General features: G+C 43.3%; 1 protein-coding gene across 6 annotated transcripts in view; it reads left to right on the top strand.

Annotated features, from left to right (window-relative positions):
* The window catches only part of SLC22A15 (solute carrier family 22 member 15), a 92,824-nt gene extending 81,516 nt beyond the window's left edge, over window positions 1–11,308 (top strand). For 3 of the 6 annotated variants that reach the window (XM_013997251.2, XM_001927904.6, XM_013997252.2), the window contains 4 exons: window positions 3,365–3,485; window positions 4,798–4,870; window positions 7,693–7,881; window positions 8,206–11,308. In XM_013997251.2, the coding sequence (XP_013852705.1) occupies window positions 3,365–3,485; window positions 4,798–4,870; window positions 7,693–7,881; window positions 8,206–8,295 (473 nt within the window). In that variant the 3' untranslated portion in view covers window positions 8,296–11,308. Of the gene's footprint in view, window positions 1–3,342; window positions 3,486–4,797; window positions 4,875–7,692; window positions 7,882–8,205 lie in introns of those variants that run through there. The other 3 variants (XR_001308430.2, XR_001308429.2, XM_013997253.2) reach the window with 3 other exon arrangements.

Below are 21,227 nucleotides of genomic sequence, written 5' to 3'. Positions count from 1 at the left end.
GTGAGATACCATTACACGCCTGTTAGAATAGCTACGATTAACGAGATTGACCGTACTAAATGTTGGCAGTGATAAGAACTGGAATTCTCATATACTGCTGATAGAACTGTAAAGTGGTACAGACACTCTGGAAACCATTAGCAGCCTATTTTTAAAATGAAACATACATTTATCATCCAATTCAACTTTACCCAGGAGAAGCATAAGCATAGATCCATACAAGGTCTTTGATGCAGATGTTCATAATAACTTTATTAATAATAGCCCCAAACTGGCAGGAACCCAGATGCCCCTCACCTGAGGAATGGATAAATAAATTACGTTACATCCATACAATGAATTACTCAACAAAAATAAAGGAATGAGCTATGACCTACCGATACCTGCAGCAATGTGGAAAAACGTCACACATGTTATATTAACTAGACTTCGCAGAAGTCTGCAAACAGAATTATTTCATTCATGTGAAATTCCAGAAATAGTGAAACCATAGTGACAGAATTTCCTGCACATGTGATCATCTTTTTTCGGGAAAAAAAAAAAAAAAAGCCAAAGGGAAGCAAGATGAATTGTGGTTCTTTGCCCAACTTATGTATTATAGTAGAGGACCTACAGCTGTCTTAAAATTTTAACATATGCATAAATTTACTGTAATCACCAAGTGAATGAAGTGGATGATTAATTTGTACTCTTTTGGATCAGTGAAACGTGACTGTAAGATACTGAGACGTTTTGTTCTGATGACCCCAGTGGACTCATATAATTAGATTTCAAGAGAATTATATGAAGTTCCAAAACTTTATATAATTAGTTCCCAAAATGACGTTCTTAGTAGCTGCATCATCAAAATCAATGATAACTTCTTAAGTTCAATACTTCGAAGGATACAAGTATGTTGAAAATCCCCTCCTTTTCCCCAAAAATAAGTGAACTTAATTTTTCCTTTTAGTCACTCTTTTTTTTTTTTTATCTAAGCAGTCACTCTCCTCATTTATTGGTAATAGCCAATAATATCTGATTTCATTTTCTGATAAAGAACCAAGGTCAGAAATCAGCTTAGTGGTCGCAAAGCCTTCCTAAACACTAACTCGTGGCAAACAACAGCCCAGAACCTCCACAGGCAGGCTAAGAAGTAATTGCCTTATAAGCAGAACAGTTTCACCTTGACACACGGGCTACCTTGGGAGAAAGTGAGTTCCGCCAAGTTTAAATGGCCACTGCAGACTGTTGACAGGTAGGAGAGAAGTTTCAGGCATCGGATGAAGTGTCAGGCTGGTGGAAGCACTTTGTCACCTGGATACGGCCAGGCTCCCCAGGCCTGGGCCACGACTGAAAGTGTCCTGAGCCTGGCAGGGGTCACAGCTTCCAGCCTGGGATCTTGTGGATATTTAGATGATAAACCTTTTCTGACATGTTAATTGAACTTCATTTTCAGGATGGCAATCCCCTAACCAGTTTTAAAGATGTTGTAGTGCCTCCAAAATGGTTCTGAAAGATGCCACCTGAAAGATGGGTTGAAAACAAAGATCATTTGCAGTCAAGCAAACATGCACAGTTCTGTTTGCTTCAGTGCCACCCAAGACCTCTTCCTGCCTCGCTCGCTTTTCTGGAAGATACTCGATGAATTTGATTTGCTGTCATTATTGGTTTAATTGAAGTTGTTAGATATCAAAAGTCCAGACCTATATCTCGGTCACGATTCTTTTTCCAGAAGCACTTCATGGCTTAAAATAACATATTCAGAACTTAAAATTGCCGACACACTCTTCCAAATAGCCTGGCAGAAGAGAAGAAGGCCCCAGATGGTCGAGGTTGGCAGTGCCTGGGCCACTGCGTTCAGAACGCCATCTTTAAAGTAGATGAAGATTTATTTCATAGTGAGGCTGGGAATATGAACCTTGTATTTTGGAATGGAGTGTCTCATGTGCCTCCCTCCTCAGACGCTGAGAGCATGAACACAGCTTCTTTTCACTTAAATGAATCCCTGTTGTAGTCCTCACACTTACTCATTCAGTAAATATTTCGTGAGCATCACTGTGCCTCCGACTATGGGAGGTGTTGGGAGGAAAACAGACACAAACAAGGCCTTAGCCAGAGACATCTCCAAACATATTGGGGGCAAACAAGATGGAAAAGGACGTTGCCCCCAGAGAGTGTCTGAAGCATGCCAGTTGCATGAATTGGGAAATAGGGGCCACGGAGGTCAAGGGGAGAAGAGACTGCATTGGAGTTACTGAAGGGAAGAGGGGTTTACAGGAGCCAAGCATCAGCTCTGTCCCAGGGAGGGGACAGGTGTGTTCTATTAGGCAGAAATGCCAAGGAGAATGAGAGGAAATGACTTTGGTGATTAGGACACTGCTGTTGACCTTCAGAAAGAGGAGTTTCAGGAGGGGATGGGACGGGAACCACATTGTCATGAGTTACAGGGCAGATGCATTTGCGGAAACAGAGAGCTGGTTGCTCATTGGAGATGTTTGACCGTGAAGGGCGGACAGCACCATAGAGTCGATGAGAATTATTGCATTTTCTTTAGAAGAAGAAAACGGTTATTTTGATGGTAGAGGCTGGTGGGTTGCCGAAAGGAAGAGATTAAATATGTTTGAAAGGGAGTAATTAAATTGTACGCTCTCAGAGAAGATAGTATCGATAAAGGAAAGACCCACTGGACAATTGATAGCATTTTTTTGAAAAGAAAGTGAACTGGCATAAGCTGTATTTTTGCATTTCATGTAATTGCAGTTACATTATGAAAGTCAAATATCCTTATGGATGAGTAACCCAAGTAAGATGCTGGGGAGGAGGAAGGGTGAAAAGTAGTCCCATAGTTAGTGTCTTGCTCTTTAGAACACATGCATGGTTTTTATCCTCCGGTAGTAGTTTAATGGGTCTGTTTCTTATCTTTGCACTGGAGCGTCAAAGAATGCAAACTGAAGACAGGAGTTTTTCTGGACCTTCTCCTCTCACGGCTAGGACTCATCATTACGTCATTGATGGTTGAACGGGTTGGGTAGACAGGGAAGGGAAGTAACACCCTTTGGCAGGTGAAATTTACAATTTCCATGAAGCTTAGCCTGACTCCAGGACAGAAGTTTTCAGGGAGCTCTGTCTTTTGGGAGCAAGCGCAGGTCTAATCATGCATCGTGACAGCCACTGTGTAAGACTTCCTGGGATGGCCAAAACCCTGAGAAATAGCTGCCGCGTGCTGTGTGTGCCGATTAAACCTTCTGAATGTGTGTTCGGTTACCCTGCCTCTTTGCTGTCTGGATCAATATGGACGCCTCTTGCTCCTTCAGCATTAAATGTGTCCCTGAAAGAAGTTTTTCTCCACCGAGGACCTCACAGGTGTGGCACTTGTCCTCCTCAGACACAGGTGTGTTCGCCGTGGTGAACAGCCATTCCTTGTCCCTGCTGGGGAAGCTGACCATCAGCGCTGCCTTCAACGTGGTCTATATCTACACCTCGGAGCTGTACCCCACTGTCATCAGGTATGTCTTGCACACAGCCCTCTCCCCACAGCATCCTGCGTTTTGTGGTAGGTTTCTTGCATTGATGGAGATGTGGTCCTCACTTCCCCTGGAGCACAGTGTGGTTGTGGGTCAGCAGCAACTTGGCAAGCCGTTGTGAGCCAGACACTCTGGACGCTGCTCTGTGCCTGCTTGGCCAAGGAGGATGCATCTTTGTCGTGGGCTGAATTTCCTCGTGTTGGTCGTGAGGGAAGTACTGTACACTAAACATACCCCATCAGCCAAATAGTGCTCAGATGTCGTTTTTATTTCAGTGAACTTGAGTTATTCAATCACCTTCCTGTGTCAGGCACATGATGGACCAGGGGACAAGGTCCTTGTTATCAGAGAGCCTACATTTTAGCATAAAATATGCACCTTAAAAAAAATAATGCTGGCGTTCACATTGTGGCTCAGTGGCAATGAACCCGACTAGTATCCATGAGGAATCGGGTTCGATTCCTGGCCTCGCTCAGTGAGTTGGGGATTGGCATTGCCGTGATGATACAGGTTGCAGGTATGGCTCAGATCCTGCGTTGCTGTGGCTGTGATTGTGGTGGCAGCTGCCGCTCCGATTTGACCCCTAGCCTGGGAACATCCGTATGTCTCAGGTGTGGCTCTAAAAAGCAAAAAAAAAGAAGAAAAGAAAAAAGAATTTGGCTGAGATAATGGGGTGATCTGTGGTCACCTTACCTATAACCCTTATCATTCTCACTTCCTCTCCCCTCTTTGACACCTAGACTCCTCAGGAAGGCAGTATTCTCACCTTCCTGAGAATATATGTTGTCGGCTTCTATTTATATGCCTGATCCTTTCGTAGTTTATTAGATGAGTTTAAAGAGATGGGCAGACTTTTCAGATCACAAAATCCTGGATCCTCTATGGCTGTTTTAACCGATAGGAGCCCTAAGACACAAAAATCTGTAACAACAAATATTTATGTGCCCATCACCACACCAGCCTCTATACTCGCACTGGTCCAATATCGCACATAGGTATTTCGGTTTAAATTCATTAAAATGAAATGAATTAAAACTTCAGTTCCTCATTTTTAGTCTCCTTGAACATTCAGCAGCTGCCTGTGCCTGGTGGCTTCCATATTGGACAAGGTAATTACAGAACATTTGCAGCATCACAGAAAGTTCTAGTAGGGAGTTCTTGATAGCATCCTGTGCTTCCACTTTGGGATATGTTATTATGGGCCCACCATCTCCCATCGTCTTTAAATTGTTCCCCTAGAACTAACTGATCATTTTTTTTTTTTTTTTTGGTAACTTTTTCTTGTGCCTTTCAGGAACGTCGGGCTTGGAACTTGTTCCATGTTCTCCCGAGTTGGTGGGATTATCGCTCCCTTCATCCCCTCACTGGTTGGTTTGTACCTCCTAGTTTTGTTTTTCTTGATTCTCTGCTTTGAAAACGTTTATGCTTTTGAGTAGAGAGAGGTAACTGACAGCTGCCATTAAGATCAGCTGACACAAGAGTTCCCGTCATGGCACGGCAGAAACGAGTCCCACTAGGAACCATGAGGTTGAGGATTTGATCCCTGGCCTCACTCAGTGGGTTAAGGATCCGGCGTTGCCGTGAGATGTGGTGTAGGTTGCAGATGTGGCTCAGTTCCTACGTGTCTGTGGCTGTGGTGTAGGCCGACAGCTACAACTTCGATTGGACCCCTAGCCTGGGAACCTCCATATGCTGCAGGTGTGGCCCTAAAAAGACACCCCCCCCCAAAAAAAATAAGCCTGATACAAATGTATTTTGTGAACCTTATGCCTTTTAGAGTAAGGATTCATCAGGGCAGGTGGATCCTGCCCAGGGATCTCCTGTAGTCATTAGAGAGGCAGCTAATCAGCTTGCCCCTTCTTGCCCTCATTTAAGTTCGTCGAGTAGTGAACAGTTCCTACGTGTCTGCTGTGTGCCCGGCTCTGTGCCAAGCTCTTTACATACATCGCTCATGCCGTCTTCACCATAACCATACAAGGCAGGTCCTGTTAAATGGAGTCCTCCTTGTGCCTCAGCCAGTTAAGGATATGACATTGTGTCCATGAGGATGCAGGTTCGATCCCTGGCTTCGCTCAGTAGGTTATGGATCTGGCATTGCCATGAGCTCTGATGTAGGTCACAGATGTGGCTCAGATCCAGTGTGGCTGTGGCTGTGGCCCGGCAGCTTGCAGCTCCGATTCAACCCCTCACCTGGGAACTTCCGTGTACCACAGGTGCAGCTCTAAAAAGAAGAAAAAGTAAATGAATAAGTATGTTAAATATGTTAACTAGGAGTTCCCGTCATGGCGCAGCAGAGTCAAATCTGACTAGGAACCATAAGGTGGCCTCGCTCAGTGGGTTAAGGATCCAGCATTGCCGTGAGCTGTGGTGTAGGTTGCAGATGCGGCTCGGATCCTGCGTTGCTATGGCTGTGGCATAGCCAGCAGCTACAGCTCCAATTCAACCCCTAGCCTGGGAACCTCCATATGCCATGGGCGCGGCCCTAAAAAGGCAAAAAAAAAAAAGCCTATATATATATATACATACTAAATTTGTTCAATAGTGAGGAGAACTCAGCACGCCACTTGGAAAAGAAAATTAGAAGAGATCTAGTAAAATGGCAACCCTAGCATCCATCAGTCAAGTTCTAAGGAAGATCCCAAGGTGCCTCTGAGCACCTCTGCCTGGCCTCCTCTAGGTCTTTTCCAGCTGAGACTCGCTGAGGTGGGACTAGGTGCGGCCTGGGGCTCTGAGCCTGTTCTGTGGACAGCTGCTTCTCTGGCAGCTGCTCCCCATGTCCTAGTACAGACATTTCTAAATGTCAGGGTAACCTTTTCTTTTCTTGAAGACGTGGGATCCACTTCCTCTTTCTGGATAGTTCTCCATGTAAATCATGCTCAATTTTAGGTCACAATACACGTCTTAGGAAGAGTCATATTAGTTCTGTTCTGCAAAATGTGCCCACCTTCAAGTGTTTACCATGAAAGATACCCAGCTTTGGGTGGTTGCCCTAGAATATTATCTTACCCAGCCCCGTGTCTCCACTGCTGAGTCCCACTGAGTTGAGAAGAGGTCCAACCACACGCTCACAGTGCTGGGGCAGGTGTTGTTTTATCCGAAAGGACTTCCTAACTCATAGGGGGCTGCCCCACAGAATTTTGGAGCCCAAACCAGATGATAAAGCTGGGTGGCTCCCGTGCAGGAATTCAAGAATGGTCATCAGCTCAGAAATCTCCCAGAGCCAGGTCCTGCAAGGACTGTGGTCTTATCTTTGAAATAGTTTGTATGTAAATAAACGATTTACAGGTTCCTGAGGCGGTCTTTTGGACAGGCCCTCTACCACGTTCAACACAGGTCATTTCCAAACCGTGTGTATGGCTTTCTCTAGGCTTTTCTCTTCCCTTTCAGGATAGTGATACGTTTAACCCCCAAGCCTCTCAGTTCCCATGCTTAGTGAGCCAGCACAGGTATATGGGACCGTTTGGCCAATTCCAGGGTTGAGTACGTTGAAGTCCATCACCGGCATCTGTCTGGGGTGTGTGAAGAGTGTGTGGAGATCACTGTCATAGCCGCTTGCCTGGAGTGGGAGCTGGGTGTCAGACTCACCCCACACTCTGGCTGTGTCTGCCCTGCTCAGACAGCCAAGGCCCCTTCCCTTCCCCACGGTCCCCACCCCATGCATGGGAATCCTGCCACGTCCACCTCTGATCCACATGTTGTGCTGACCTTTTTTTTTTTTTTTTTTTTTTTTGCCTTTTTAGGGCTGCATCTGTGGCATATGCAAGTTTCCAGGAAAGGGGTCGAATTGGAGCTGCAGCTGCCAGCCACAGCCACAAGGGATCCAAACCGCATCGGCAGCCTACACCACAGCTCCTGGCAATGCCAAATCCTTAACCCACTGAGTGGGGCCAGAGATGGAACCCATGTCCTCCTGGATCCTAGTTTGGTTCATGACGGCTGAGCCATGACGGGAACTCCCATGCTATTCTTTTTATTTGCTCCCTCCCATCTCTGCAGCTGACTCCCTCTGGTTTCCCTGGGGTAATTCTCTAAGGGATGGAGAAGAAGGGCTTTCTAGTGTCTTCTCCTGGGAAGGCCTGACCTGGACGGTAACCATGGTGGGTCCTGGGTCACAAGACTGCTGATGTCACCTGCTGGGAAACTCACACTGAGGTTTTGTTTATTTCCATTCCACTCCCTGCCCCGACAGAAGTACGTGCAATGGTCTTTACCCTTCATCGTCTTTGGCGCCACGGGGCTGACTTCAGGCCTCCTGAGTTTATTATTACCCGAAACCCTTAACAGTCCGTTGCTGGAGACGTTTTCTGACCTTCAGGTGTATTCCTATCGGAGGCTGGGGGAGGAGGCGTTATCTTTGCAGACCTTGGATCCCCCTCAGGTATGGCGGAATTTTTCTCATCGTTCACATTTACCACTTGGATGATGATAGGTTTTGGGGGGCGGGGGAGGGGCGGAGAGGAAGTTAGGTTAGATTAAATGGAACTGAGCAAAACTGATGGAAAACCAAAGTAGGATCTACTAAAAGCTGATTTTCAGAGACATAAAGATGATGTCGTTAGTTTTCCTAGACCCCTTCTGGGGCCGATTCGTAGCGGAACAAATGTCATCGAAGTGCATTCGTCCCTTGAACTGCCGGACAGTGGTTTACGTTGGGAACGTCATGACGTCATCTCACTGCCCTTTTCTCCGTTTCGTCCCTTAGTCTGCGGGCAAGGACAGCCCTTTAGGGAGCGAGAGTGAGGAAGAAGAAGAGTTTTACGACGCAGATGAAGAGACTCAGATGATCAAGTGAAAAGCCCCAGACTCCCTCTCGGAAGCAGAGGACCAGCGCCCCCGGTGAGAACCCCTTCTCCCAGGAGCCTGGAGGGGGCTGTGGAAAGATTGGCTTGAACAAACGCAGATGGTGCTCCGCGTGGCCTGATGTCTTTGAGGCACCGAGGAAGCTGGAGAAGCGATTTCATGAACGAGGACAACCCTGCCTCCAGTGAAGAGCTGTTCCTTTGCCCCCAGTTCTGCTTTAGCTCAGAGTCATGACCGCTGGCCAGACGACTGTCATCCACATGCCAGGGTCAGTAAGCTAATGTGTTTCCAGAAGTTGGATTGGTTTTCAGTTTCATCGTGACCTGAAGGCAAATATGTAAAACATCTTCTCACCATGAAGATGTAACCTGTGTACCATATCTGACGTCCGCCCCTCTCAGTTGCTCCTCACCAGGAATCCTTGGAGGCAAGTTGGTGTTCACGTTTCATTTTTGTGCCGGAGGAGAAGCTCAGAGAGGTCATTTGCGTGGCCCGTGGGTTTCCAGCGTCTCCCTAACTGATGGGATTGGGGCCCTCAACACAAAGGCTTGATCGCCTTGTGCTTTGGGTCCCCCCCAGGGGACCTGCTAGGAAAAGCCACCTGTTCCAAAGTGATGTTCTCAGAGCCCAAAGCGTGGCTGCATCTCCCTGTGTGATTTTGTCACGTCCCACCTGTGTGCGCGCCTCTAGAAAAAGTTCCATCTCAGACTCTAGCACCAGCAATAACTTCCAAACTATGCCCGGTGAATGATCAAGCTTTATAAGGGGGGTGGGCTGTTAAAAAGTGGCTTGTTGAGCACACTTCCATGTTAAAAAAGGGGAAAAATGTGCTGTTTTTAATAAGGAAGAAAAGGAATTACTTTCCCAGTTTTCTGTTTTGTTGTCGGTGTGGTGCAGGAAGCAACTTGAGCAGCATTTCAGAACTTTTCTAGTCCTAGATCGGCCCCCGGCCTGTTTAGTTAGCTTGAATGGAAGGCACAGTGACGTCATAGGAAATACTAGTTTTCATTAAGACTTACCAGCCTTCAAATAAATGGAAATCATACTCAGTTTCCTAAAATCATGTGCTGAAAATGTTTCCTTGCGAAGCCCGAGGATTGTCTCAAATAGGCGTGTTAACCTGGAGTGAACAAGTTTGGACATTATTCCTTGCGGTCCTTTTTCCAACTGAGAAAATTTCTGTTTTCAGAATTTGCTTTCTACTAATCTCTTGGAGAAAGAAATTTCATTAGCGATAAAGAGATGTCAGTACTGTGTCTGCTTCTGGAAATCTTAGAGGCCTCACTCTGAATAGGCTCCAACACCCACCTGACCTCTTCCATTGACCTCTTGGTTTGCACCATATCAGCCTCTATCTTTGTTTTTGTTCATATATATATATATTTTTTTCTTTTTTCTGGCTGCACCTGTCACATGCAGACGTACCTGGGCCAGGGATCGAAGCTGCACCATGGCAGTGACCCAAGCCACAGCAGTGACAATGCCACATCCTTAACCCACTGAGTTACCAGGGAGCTCCTGTCACAGTACTTTTATGTCCTTCATGACCATGATTTGGTATTGGGCTCTTTAGAAATAGGAGCCAGAGTTCCCATCATGGTGCCGCAGAAACGAATCTGACTCGGAACCATGAGGTGGCAGGTTTGATCCCTGGCCTCGCTCAGTGGGTTGAGATTCCGGCATTGCCATGAGCTGTGGTGTAGGTCGAAAACGCAGCTTGGATCTGGTGCAGCTGTGGCATAGGCTGGCAGCTGTGGCTCCAATTCGACCCCTAGTCTGGGAACCTCCATGTGCCATGGGTGTGGCCCTAAAAAGACAAAAAGACAAAAAAGACCAAAAAAAAAAAAAAAAAAGATATAGGGGCCATCTCTACCGCTGTTTATTTATCTCATGCCCAGAGCATGTGTCTAGTCGTAGTCCAGACCTACTAAGAATTACTCTTTCTGGCTGTCAGAGAAATTGTAAATCCCAGGCAAAGCTGACCCAACCCCCCAAATTGTGGAATCTTGCTGTCTTTTCTCTGGAAAATGGAGACCCTGTCCACCATCAAGAGAGAAAGAAATGAAGAATTTACAAGGACACTAAGACGCTACAAGGACACTAAGACGCTCTTCTGTGTTCATGGAGTTAAACATAAAGCAACAAACTAACGTATTGATGATTGTTGGTTGGTTGGTTGGAGCTGCCTTTGCATTTTAAGAGTATTATTTCCCATTGTAAAAAAATGTGAAAACTAAAAGTTAAAAAATAGCATTCTTGCAGGTCCAACACCCAGGGGCGACCAGTGTTGTAGCTTTGTTCCATCTAAGGACCAATAGGGTATCCATCTCTCACGGCACTGGGGTTCCCTCTGCCTCTGGCTGGATAAATGAGGTTTCCATTAATTCTGACCCTGGGTTTTCTCTTTTCTAGCTTTAGGGTGGGGGAAGAGGGTGAAGGATACACAGGTTGAACATATGTTGCCAAGGCTGCACTGACGGTCAGTTGCTCATGTCAGATGCCTCAATAAATTTTGTTTTCTTTCTAGGTGATCTTTTGCAAAGTTTAATAGTTACTGTTTTTGTTCATCCCTCGCCTTTTATAAAAACATCTTTTCCTTTTGTTCTTAACTGTTGAAGAATATTAACTGTAGAGAATATGCATGAGTATCTTTGTGTTGATTAAATTACTGGAAAACTCTTATTTGATAGGTAACACGTTTTGTTTGTGCAAATGACTTATAAAAGTTATCCATTTAAACTTTTTATTAGATTCAGAATTGAATTTCTTTTCTCCTAAAAAGCAGCAAGAAAAGCGTCAGAAATCCAAGAGTTTTCAGGGTCAAAGTTCTTTTCAACAGCTTACCAAGAACCTTGACACTACACGGATGGATTGAAAGAAATTGTGTTGTTTCCTGATTTGGTGAGTTAAAACCATTGCTCATTGAAAATGCACTATTTGTCATTTGGCTGATTTCAAGCAATGTAGATATTCTTTAGTATTTAAAAATGAACAAATAAATAAAATACAACAAATAAGCAGATGAAAGTTTCTGGGACATTGCCTAAGTAAAGGTAATCTGGACAGGTATTTTTAAGGAGGTCAAATTGATGAAGGTACCTTTTTTTTTTTTAATGGCCGCACCCACGGCATATGGAAGTTCCCAGGCCGGGGATTGAATCCAAGCCTCAGCTGTAACCTACACCCCCCCAACCATGGCAACTCCAGATACTTTAACCCACTGAGTGGGGCCAGGGATGGAACCTGCACCTCCACAGCAACCCAAGCCACTGTGCCACAGTGGGAACTCCTATGAAAGTACTTTACTATTCTTAACCCACTGTGCCACAGTGGGAACTCCTATGAAGGTACTTTACTATTAATAGAGTTATTCTCTTAACCCACTGTGCCACAGTGGGAACTTCTGTGAAGGTACTTTACTATTAATAGAGTTATATTCTTAACAAAAACATATTGAAATAAATCTCTCTACTAAATCAGAATGAAAATGTAGCTTTTTTTTTTTTTTTTTTTTTTTTTTTTTTTTGTCTTTTTGCCTTTTCTAGGGCCGCTCCCACGGCATATGGACGTTCCCAGGCTAGGGGGTCTAATCGGAGCTATAGCCACTGGCCTACGCCAGAGCCACAGCAACTCAGGATCCGAGTCACGTCTGCAACCTACACCACAACTCATGGCAATGTCAGATCCTTAACCCACTGAGCAAGGCCAGGGATCGAACCTGAAACCTCGTGGTTCCTAATTGGATTCGTTAACCACTGTGCCATGACAGGAACTCCAAAATGCAGCTTTCTAATAGGACTTATTCCTCCATTTTTATTAAATCTTACAAATTCCTGTTAGAACATTAGTTCTTAAATTGGACACCTCTAAAAGATTGTTTTAGCTAGATGAAGTGAAAGTATGTTGGTTTCTTGTGAATTTAATAAAGAATTGTGAAACATAGACCTTTCCTCTGTCCTTAGAGAACATGTCAGGATGTATAGCAGCTTCTTTGACACACTGAGCAAATACAGAATCTGCTAGAAATTATGGGTGGTATGCGGGAGAAGGGCTGCAGCAAAGTTAGGGAGTCAGTGGATACAAGAGATAACTATATTTTTAGAAAGAGAAATGCAAGGATAATGTATTGTTGGAAAATCCATCTGTGTAGTATGTTAAAGGAGAAAGACTTTATCATTATCTCAATAGATACATGGAGACTGTTTGACAGAACTCAACATCTGTTTAAAGTGAAAAGCTATTAGCAAACAAGGAATAAAAGGAAACTTCCTAAGCAAGAGAAGGGGTATTACAGTAGGCCAGGTGAATTGGCACACAGGGTCTCTTCACCTCCCTGGGACCTTGGCCTTCAGACTTTCTTGATCATGACCCCAATAAGAAACATTTTTAATGTATTCTCTCTCCTCCCTTGCCCCCTACCTCTTTCTGTGTTTATCTCTGTCTCTTTCTCTACCTCCCTTTCTCCTCACCTTACAAATATATACTAGATATATATGTATAAAACGTTCTTGAAACAATGCTTATTCTTGCTCATTACAGTGATGGTTTATATTCTGTTTGTGTGTGTGTGTGTCTGTGTTTTGACATGCCTGTGGCATGCAGAAATTCCCAGGCCAGGGACTGAACTGGAGCCACAGCACTAAATCCCTAACCACTAGGCCACCAGGGAGCTCTTATTTTGTTTTTAAATGGCATTTGTGACCTTCTAGACTGATATCTTGACCTGCTATAGTTTAGAATCCATGGTTCTACCCTGTCTTCTTGTACTGCAGAGGCATTAAGGCTAAGATGTGCATTTCCCAAACGCCCTTTGTAGCTAGGCATCCGGCTGCAGTTAAGGGTCCATCCATCAGATTCAGATGGAATTTGAAATATGGAAGTGAGGTGGAGGCTGTATTTGTGATGCATCTTTTTTTTTTTTTCCTGCTGGAGTCTACAGGGATGGAAGCACTTGTTTTTGCTGAGGCAGTTTCAGCAGAAATGTTGACAGTCAGAAGAGATATTGATTAGAATCTTAACAAAATTTTTTACATAGAACCTGTGAAAATCTAGTACTCAGACGTAAAAGCAAAAATCCAAAAGTACTCAACAATCCCCTAGAATAAGAGTGAGCAGAAGGGACTCAACTTCCTAGATATTGAAACTTTTGAAGCTGTGGTGTCAGCCCAACAATAGACAAATAGATCAGTAGAATGTAATAAAGATCCCAGAACAAGACCAAGCATAAATAAAAATTTGGCATTTTTTGAAGACAGCATAACAAATTAGTGGGAAAGGAATGGACAATTAAATTATTGATGTGGAAACCGTTGGGTTTCCATTTCAAAGAAAATTAAATGAGGACTTTTCTTCTCATCATAACAAAAATAATTTCTAAATGAATCGAAGACTTAAATGGAAAAAGCAAAAATTTAAAACAATTATAAACTGATATAGCAGAATGTTCTTATGACCTTGAGGGATAGAGGGATTTTTCAGGTAAGTAAACACCACAGATCATTTTCAAAAAGATTGATATGTTTCAGTAATCTAAATTTAAAACTTCTTTCTATATGACTAGACACACCACAGACTTAAAAGAAAACCAGTAGATTACGAAAAAACATTTGCAACCTCTGTAAGAGACAAAGCTCAATATCCAGAATATAGAAAGAATTCGTGCACATCATAAAGAAAAATAATAGGAAAGTTTACAAAAAATATGGTTAGGCAATTCACAGATGAAAAGTTGCTCAACCTCGCTAGAGGATCAGAGAAATTAAAACAACATTAAGTTATTCAAAATCCATTAGGTTGGAGGAAAAGAGTCCTAATGCCAAATTTTGAAGATAATAAGAAAAAGGAACTTACGTCATGATAAAAGTATAAATTTATTCATCAGCTAGGTTGTCAATGGCCATAAGGTTGAACATGTAAATGTTCTATAACACAGAAATTCTGCTTCTACAGAATATATATATGTCATGGAAGAGTTTTCATATATTTTGACTATAACCCATTGTAAGAAGAATGCTTCAAACTGTGCCACACACAGTACACACCTACCTACATACATATCCACATATGTATAATCACCAAAAGAAGTTTAAAAAAATAATGCTTACCCTTACTATATACATTGCATGGTATTTTTATTTTTATTTTATTTTGTTTTGTTTTATTGTAGTCTTTTTAGGGCCACACCTGTGGCATATGGAAGTTTCCAGGTCAGGGCTCAAATTGGAGCTGTAGCCACTGGCCTCCGCCACAGCCACAACAATGCCTGGTCTGAGCCACATCTGCAACCTATACCACAGCTCACAGCAACCTTGGATCCTTAACTCACCGAGCGAGGTCAGGGATCAGACCTGCGTCCTTAGGGATACTAGTCAGATTCACTTCCGCTGAGCCACGCACGACAGGAACTCCACTGTGTACATTGCGTGGTATTTCATATGCTGTTGTATGTTAATGTAAAATGAGAAGAAGTTTGGTGAAGTCACACGAAAGTGACTTCAGAATTCATAAGCACATAAAACCATGGGGAAAAAGTGAAACAATACCTTCTGTATTTGCCTTGGTACTTGCCAAGTGTACGAGTGTGCAGGTAGGTATGTACAGAGATGTCCACTGTAGCAGCCAAACAATGAATGAAATGTCTTTGGTAGGGAAATTGATAGGTACCATTTTATAGTCATAGAATGGAGTAAAACCTAGATGTTCTATGTGTTGAGGTGGGTGGATGTCCAGTGCTGAACAAAGTGTTAGCAAATTTTTGCTAGATCAGTCATTTCGTGATTAAATTTTTTAGTGACAAGAGTAGTTTCCCATTAAAGAGATTCAAATTCAGAGTTCCCGTCATGGCTCAGCAGTTAACAAACCTGACTAGAATCCATGAGGATGCGGGTTCGATCCCTGGCCTTGCTCAGTGGGTTAAGGATCTGGCATTGCCGTGAGCTGTGGTGTAGGTCACAGGCGCAGCTCAGATCCAGCATTGCTGTGGCTGTGGCGTAGGCCAGCACCTGTAGCTCTGATTGGACCCCTAGCCTGGGCACCTCCATAAGCAAAAACAGAAAAAGATTCAAATGCTTTTTGGGCCGCACTTTATAGTCAAGACTATTGACGTCCCGTGGTGGTAATATAAGTCTCACTGTTATTCTCACCCAGATAAAGAGTTACCCTTTTCCTTTAAATTTCTCTTGAAAAAGAGCTTTGCATCTGCAGGAACATTTAGACAACTTCTCAGCTGAGACTCTAGAGCTCTGGAATATAAAGCTTATAAGAGATTCTTTATTGATTGAAAAATGTCAAGGGCAGATGTAGCCAACTTAGTATTAAAATAACTTCAGTATAGAGTTTGCAGAACAATTGATTTTGAATAGACTAAAATCCAATGGAATTTCTTCGCTTCAAAACATAACTTCAGGAGTTCCCCTCGTGGCACAGTGGTTAACGAATCCGACTGGGAACCGTGAGGTTGCGGGTTTGATCCCTGCCCTTGCTCAGTGGGTTGACGATCCGGCGTTGCCGTGAGCTGTGGTGTAGGTCGCAGACGCGGCTCGGATCCCTCGTTGCTGTGGCTCTGGCATAGGCTTGGCGGCTACAGCTCCGATTCGACCCTTAGCCTGGGAACCTCCATATGCCGCAGAAGCTGACCAAGAAATGGGAAAAAGACAAAAAATAAACAAATAACTTCAAGGACTTGAGTGAAATGATTGTGTAAGATGGGCAAAAATACACACTTGACGTGGAGGTGAGTTTAATACATGAGTAATTTGCCAATATGTGGACAGAGCTTCCCAAAACCACAGAACAGAAGGCAGTATGTGGAAGGAAGCCCACTGATAAAGTCCACACAGGTCAGCCTCTTCAGGCAGAGAACAGGGTAAGGAATCGATCCAGAGACAGAAACTATTCAGCTTGGGGAAGCGCTTGAAAGTCAGATTAGGGTGTTTAGATTGTTGAAGCTACGATAGGCTTGCTGGGGATAATGCAATAGATGCCTTTGCGTCTTAGAGCCACTTTAATTATTTTAGATGCCTTCCACCAAATGTAGGATAGTTGCTTTTCTCTTTGCTGTTGCAGACGGCCTGCCTCCATTTAATTGTGTAGTGGGATCAAGTCATACCTATAAAAATGTAGAAGAGGAGGGAGTCTAGCACATTTTGCATTGCCCACGACTGGAGTGTGATCTGCCGAACAACCTCCCTCACCCAGGCTGATTCTTCCAGGGCATACTGAGAAAATGCTAATACCATCAAGGGCAGCATTTCACCACATTGATGATGGTTTTTTTTAAATTTTTTTTTAGGGCTGCACCCACAGCGTATGGAAGTTCCCAGACTAGGGGTTGGATTGGAGCTGCAGCTGCCAGCCTACACCACAGCCCCAGCCACGCCAGATCCAAGCTGCATCTGTCACATACACTGCAGCGCACGGCAACACTGGGTCCTTCACCCACTGAGCGAGGCCAGGGATTGAACCCACATCCTCATGGATACTAGTTGGGTTCTTAACCTGCTGAGCCACACTGGGAATTTTGATATTGATGATCATTTTTGATTGATGATGATCAGCCAATATTTTAAAGTCTCACATATGCCCCACCACGTAGAATAATGGGGAACTGAAATGAATTATTATGTCTACAATATGCTTGCCCCTGATGGAGCATAGTTAGGTTGGGAAACTTAATTCTGAAGTTAATAGGAAAGAAAATTAGTAGAGGGCAGAAGTTCACTTTCAAATCATTTTCTTCCTGTACTATTTGTTTTCAGTAAGTTTCCCATCATAGTTTTTTCTTGAATGGCTGCTATAACCAAGAGAGAGGAGGACGAAGAAGAGTATTTTGCTTTTATGGTCAGAATGGCAGTAGAAGAGTCTAGGGGTTAAGGAATGCCAGCCAAACTGACTTTTCCACAGAGACTCCCAAGACCCTTTTTAGTTTACATGAATCGTAGGGTGTTGTATCAGTTTCCTGTTGCTCCTGTAATAAATCATTGCAAACTTTACACAACACAGATTTATTCTATTACAATTTGGGGGATCAGACTACAAAATGAATCTTAGGGGGTTAAAATGAAGATGTGGAGTTCCTGCTGTGGTGCAAGGCTCTCCGAAGTGTTGGGACACAGGTTCAATCCCAGCCCTGGCACAGTGAGTTAGGGATCCAGCATTGATGAAGCCTCACAACTGTGGCTCCAATCTGATCCCTGGGCCGGGAACTCCATATGCCATGGGGTGGCCAAAAAAAGAAACAGCAACAACAAAACAACAAGCAATGCTAGATGGGTCTTCAACATGCTGGGGAGTGGGGGAAGGATGTCAGCGGGGCTGTTTTTTCTTGCGTTCTTTGAGGGATGGGGGAATCCATTCTTTTGACTCTTCCAGCTTCTCTTGCAGCTTCCAGAGGTGACAGCATTCCTGGGTCCTGGCCACAGATCTCCAAGCTGTGGTTCTATTGTCTAACATGGCCCTCTGCTCGCTCTGATCTCTTACCTCCCTCTTAAAAGGACCCTCGTGGCTGTATCAGGCCCACCCTAATAATTCAGGCTCATCTCCCCATTTCAAGATCCGTAATCACATCTGCAAAGTCCCTTTTGTCATAAAAGGTAACATTCACATGTTCAGGTGATTAGAATGTGGTTATCTTTGGGGGCCAATATTCAGCTTATCATGGGTGTCTTAAGTGTGGGTTATTAAAGTTTCCTAAGTAGACCGGACATGCTGGAGCGATCCGTGTTTAAGTGTAAGTTTTATTGGAAAGCCTAGTCATCACCAAGAGAAGGTAACAGCCAGACTGTGAGTAACAGCCTCAAATCTGCTTTTATTGTTGCGTTTATAGATCCAGTTATCTTAGCCTGAAGTCTCCCACTTAGTGTTGGAAAGAATGAACTGCTTACAAAAGAATTTAAACCTATTGACTTTGTTTCTGAGATTTTTTTGTTTTTTTGTGTTTGTTTGTTTGCCGTGGTGTGCAGCAGCTTGATGTGGGATTCCAGTCCCCAGGCCAGAGATTGAACCCAGGACACAGCAGTGAAAGTGCTGAGCCCTAACCACTAGACCACCAGGGAACTCCCTGTTTCTGAGTTTTATTTGTTGCTGTATCTTAACAATTTCTAGTAATTTTTTATCAAAATCATTTGTTATTATTTCTGCCTTTGCTGTGTGCTCTTAGGCATCCTATACTTTTCCATAATTATTGTGTAATTTAATAAGTGATGTGTCTTCCCTGCTAAGCCGTAAGCTCTGTGAAAACGGTGTATGTCTTTCTTTTTTCCTACTGCATTCCGGCCAATAGCATTGGACCCAGTATGTTATTAGGCATTCAGATACTTATTGAATCCCTCACCACTCTTTCACGTGGGCTCAACTGCTATATTGAAATCAAAAGCAAACAAGGGCTGCATCTTTCTCATCTTAGTAATTCTAAGAGCTGGCACAGTATTTGAGACGTGGTAAGCATTTACTAAATTTTTAAATGAATTAATACCTAAATACAGGGCCATTAAGACTGACTTAACTGAGTTATCAAGTACTCAAACAGGATACGCTGCCTCAAGTTCAGTTTGAGAGGAGGGTCTATGGGTTATTTAGCTCTGAGAAGGATACAGGAAGCTAGAAGAACATTCATTCCATGTGAATTAGCAGTTATCCCAAAATAACTTCTAGTAAGAAGTTTTACCTAGTCTCACCATTTGGAATTTCTTGGTGGCACAGCAGGATAAGGATCAGGCATTGTCACTGCTGTGGCTTGGGTCGCTGCCATAGCGCAGGTTTGATCCCTGGCCCGGGAACTTCTGCAGGCCACAGGAGCAGCCAAAAAAAGAAAACAAACAAATAAACAAAACACCCTTTTTCACAAAGTTAGAATACATTCAAGAGAGAAACGATCCCTTTTAACAAGGTCTAAAATGTTTACCTTGAAAATAAAAGTAAGCAAAGAAGGATTTTTATAAAGCTTTTTTTCAGTTTTACTGAAGTATAGTTCATTTACAGTGTTGTGTTCATTTCTGCTGTACAGCAAAGTGATTCAGTTATGCATACATATATTCTTTCCCATATTTTTTGCATTAGGGTTTATCACAGGCTATTGAATATAGTTCCCTGAGCTATACAGTAGGACTCGTTGTTTATCCATCCCACATATACTAGTTTGCATCTGCTGATCCCCAACTCCCAGTCCTTCTCTCCCCCATGCCTCCTCCCCTGGCAATCACAAGTCAGTTCTCTCCACCTCCAAGTCTATTTCTCCTTCATAGATATAGTCATTCATGTCACATTTTAGATTCGACATAGAAGTAATGTCAAATAAGAATTATTAAATAATGATCTTGTCCAAGTATTTATAGACTTATTACTAAAATGCCATTCATTCACCTGAGTTGTAAATTAACTTGGCGATTCTTTTCACTGAGACATCTCCCTATCCCCAGAGAGAGGCATTCTACCTTATGCAGGTATTCCTAGGAAGAATTTTTGGTATAACCATTAGTGTTGTAATAGCCAGATTTCCCAAAATAATTCATCTAATGGAAACAACACGTAAAAATTTCAAAAATGCCGTCAACTCGATTCCAGGCATTTGAGGGATCAGCATATTAAGAAAAAAAGTCATTAAGTGTTAGATCGATGCCTAGATTTTCCTGTTTGCTAGGTGATTCAGATGCTGGCTCCCATAGGTTGACTAAAATATAAGTTACCCTTGATTTATCAGAGGAATGCTTAGTCAGAGGAATGAGTAAATACCTAGAAACAACCCAGAGTAAAGCCTAAGGGGAAATTTGGGCAGTGAGATGAGTTGTATTTACTTCTCCATCTTGCCATGTCCAGAAGCTGTTTACTAATTGATTAGGTTCCAAACTGTCTTCAAAGCCAGAAAACGCACTCAGATGCTGTTGAGCTATAGAATTAATTAGCTACAGAATTCTGTAGTGATTGATTTGCCAGCAACGTCAGAGCATAGCAAACACATTTCTCACAGTGGAAGAATTTATTATCTTCCCAGTCCAGTCCAGCAGGAGAGAGATGAGACTTGATAAGGATTTAGCTGATAAAGAATGACCAGGTGAAAGTTGAAGACCTGGACAGCAGCAGAGAATTGGGGGCGGGGAGAATCAAAGAGCAAAAGTAGTATTTTGTCTCATGGAACAAAGCGTTTGAGTTAAGCAGAGGTATAGAATCATTAACACATTTCGTTGACAAAGGGGTCAGAAAATGACATCCGAGGAGAAACAGAATGACCGCCTAGGCTTTGAATGTTTAAAATTTCTTTCAAACCATCCCAGATAGCTTCGAGTTTTCCCAGGAAGATGTGCACAAAAGATCAAAAGTTTTCCTGAATTAGTTTATTGTATTCAAGAGATTATTTCAGGGGAAAATCATGTGTTTATTCATTAACTGTTTAGAAGACCTACTATGGGTTGTGTCCTATTCTTGTTCAGAAGAGGCAGCATGTATCAAGCCTCATTCTAAAGGGTTTTTATTGGAGTTCCTGTCGTGGTGCAGCAGAAACGAATCTGACTAGGAACCATGAAGTGGTGGGTTCAATCCCTGGCCTTGCTTAATGGGTTAAGGATCTGGCATGGCTGTGGCTGTGGTGAAGGCCAGCATCTGTAGCTCTGATTAGACCCCTAGCCTGGGAACCTCCATATGCCTCGGGTGTGGCCCTTTAAAAAAAAAAAGAAAAAAGAAAGAAAAGAAAAAAAATTTCTTTCTTAGCACATTCAATCCTTAGACGGAAACTCTGAAATGTATTCCATGGGTTCCATTTTATGAATGGGAAAACTGAGGCCCCAGTGAAGTCCCCTTCCCAAGTCAGGCAACTAATAGTTGGCGGAGCCTGGGTTATCTGACTCCAGAAGTCACTTCTTAAGTGATGACGCCATACTGCTGCAATTCTGGAAGGGTTTTCGAATTTTAGCCAGGTCTTATTTTTCCCTTGGG

Source organism: Sus scrofa, chromosome 4 (genome assembly GCF_000003025.6).
Source record: "Sus scrofa isolate TJ Tabasco breed Duroc chromosome 4, Sscrofa11.1, whole genome shotgun sequence".
Classification (NCBI taxonomy): Eukaryota; Metazoa; Chordata; class Mammalia; order Artiodactyla; family Suidae; genus Sus; species Sus scrofa.
The sequence above is the reverse complement of the archived record's forward strand: the minus strand, read 5'-3'. Positions and strand labels throughout refer to the sequence as shown.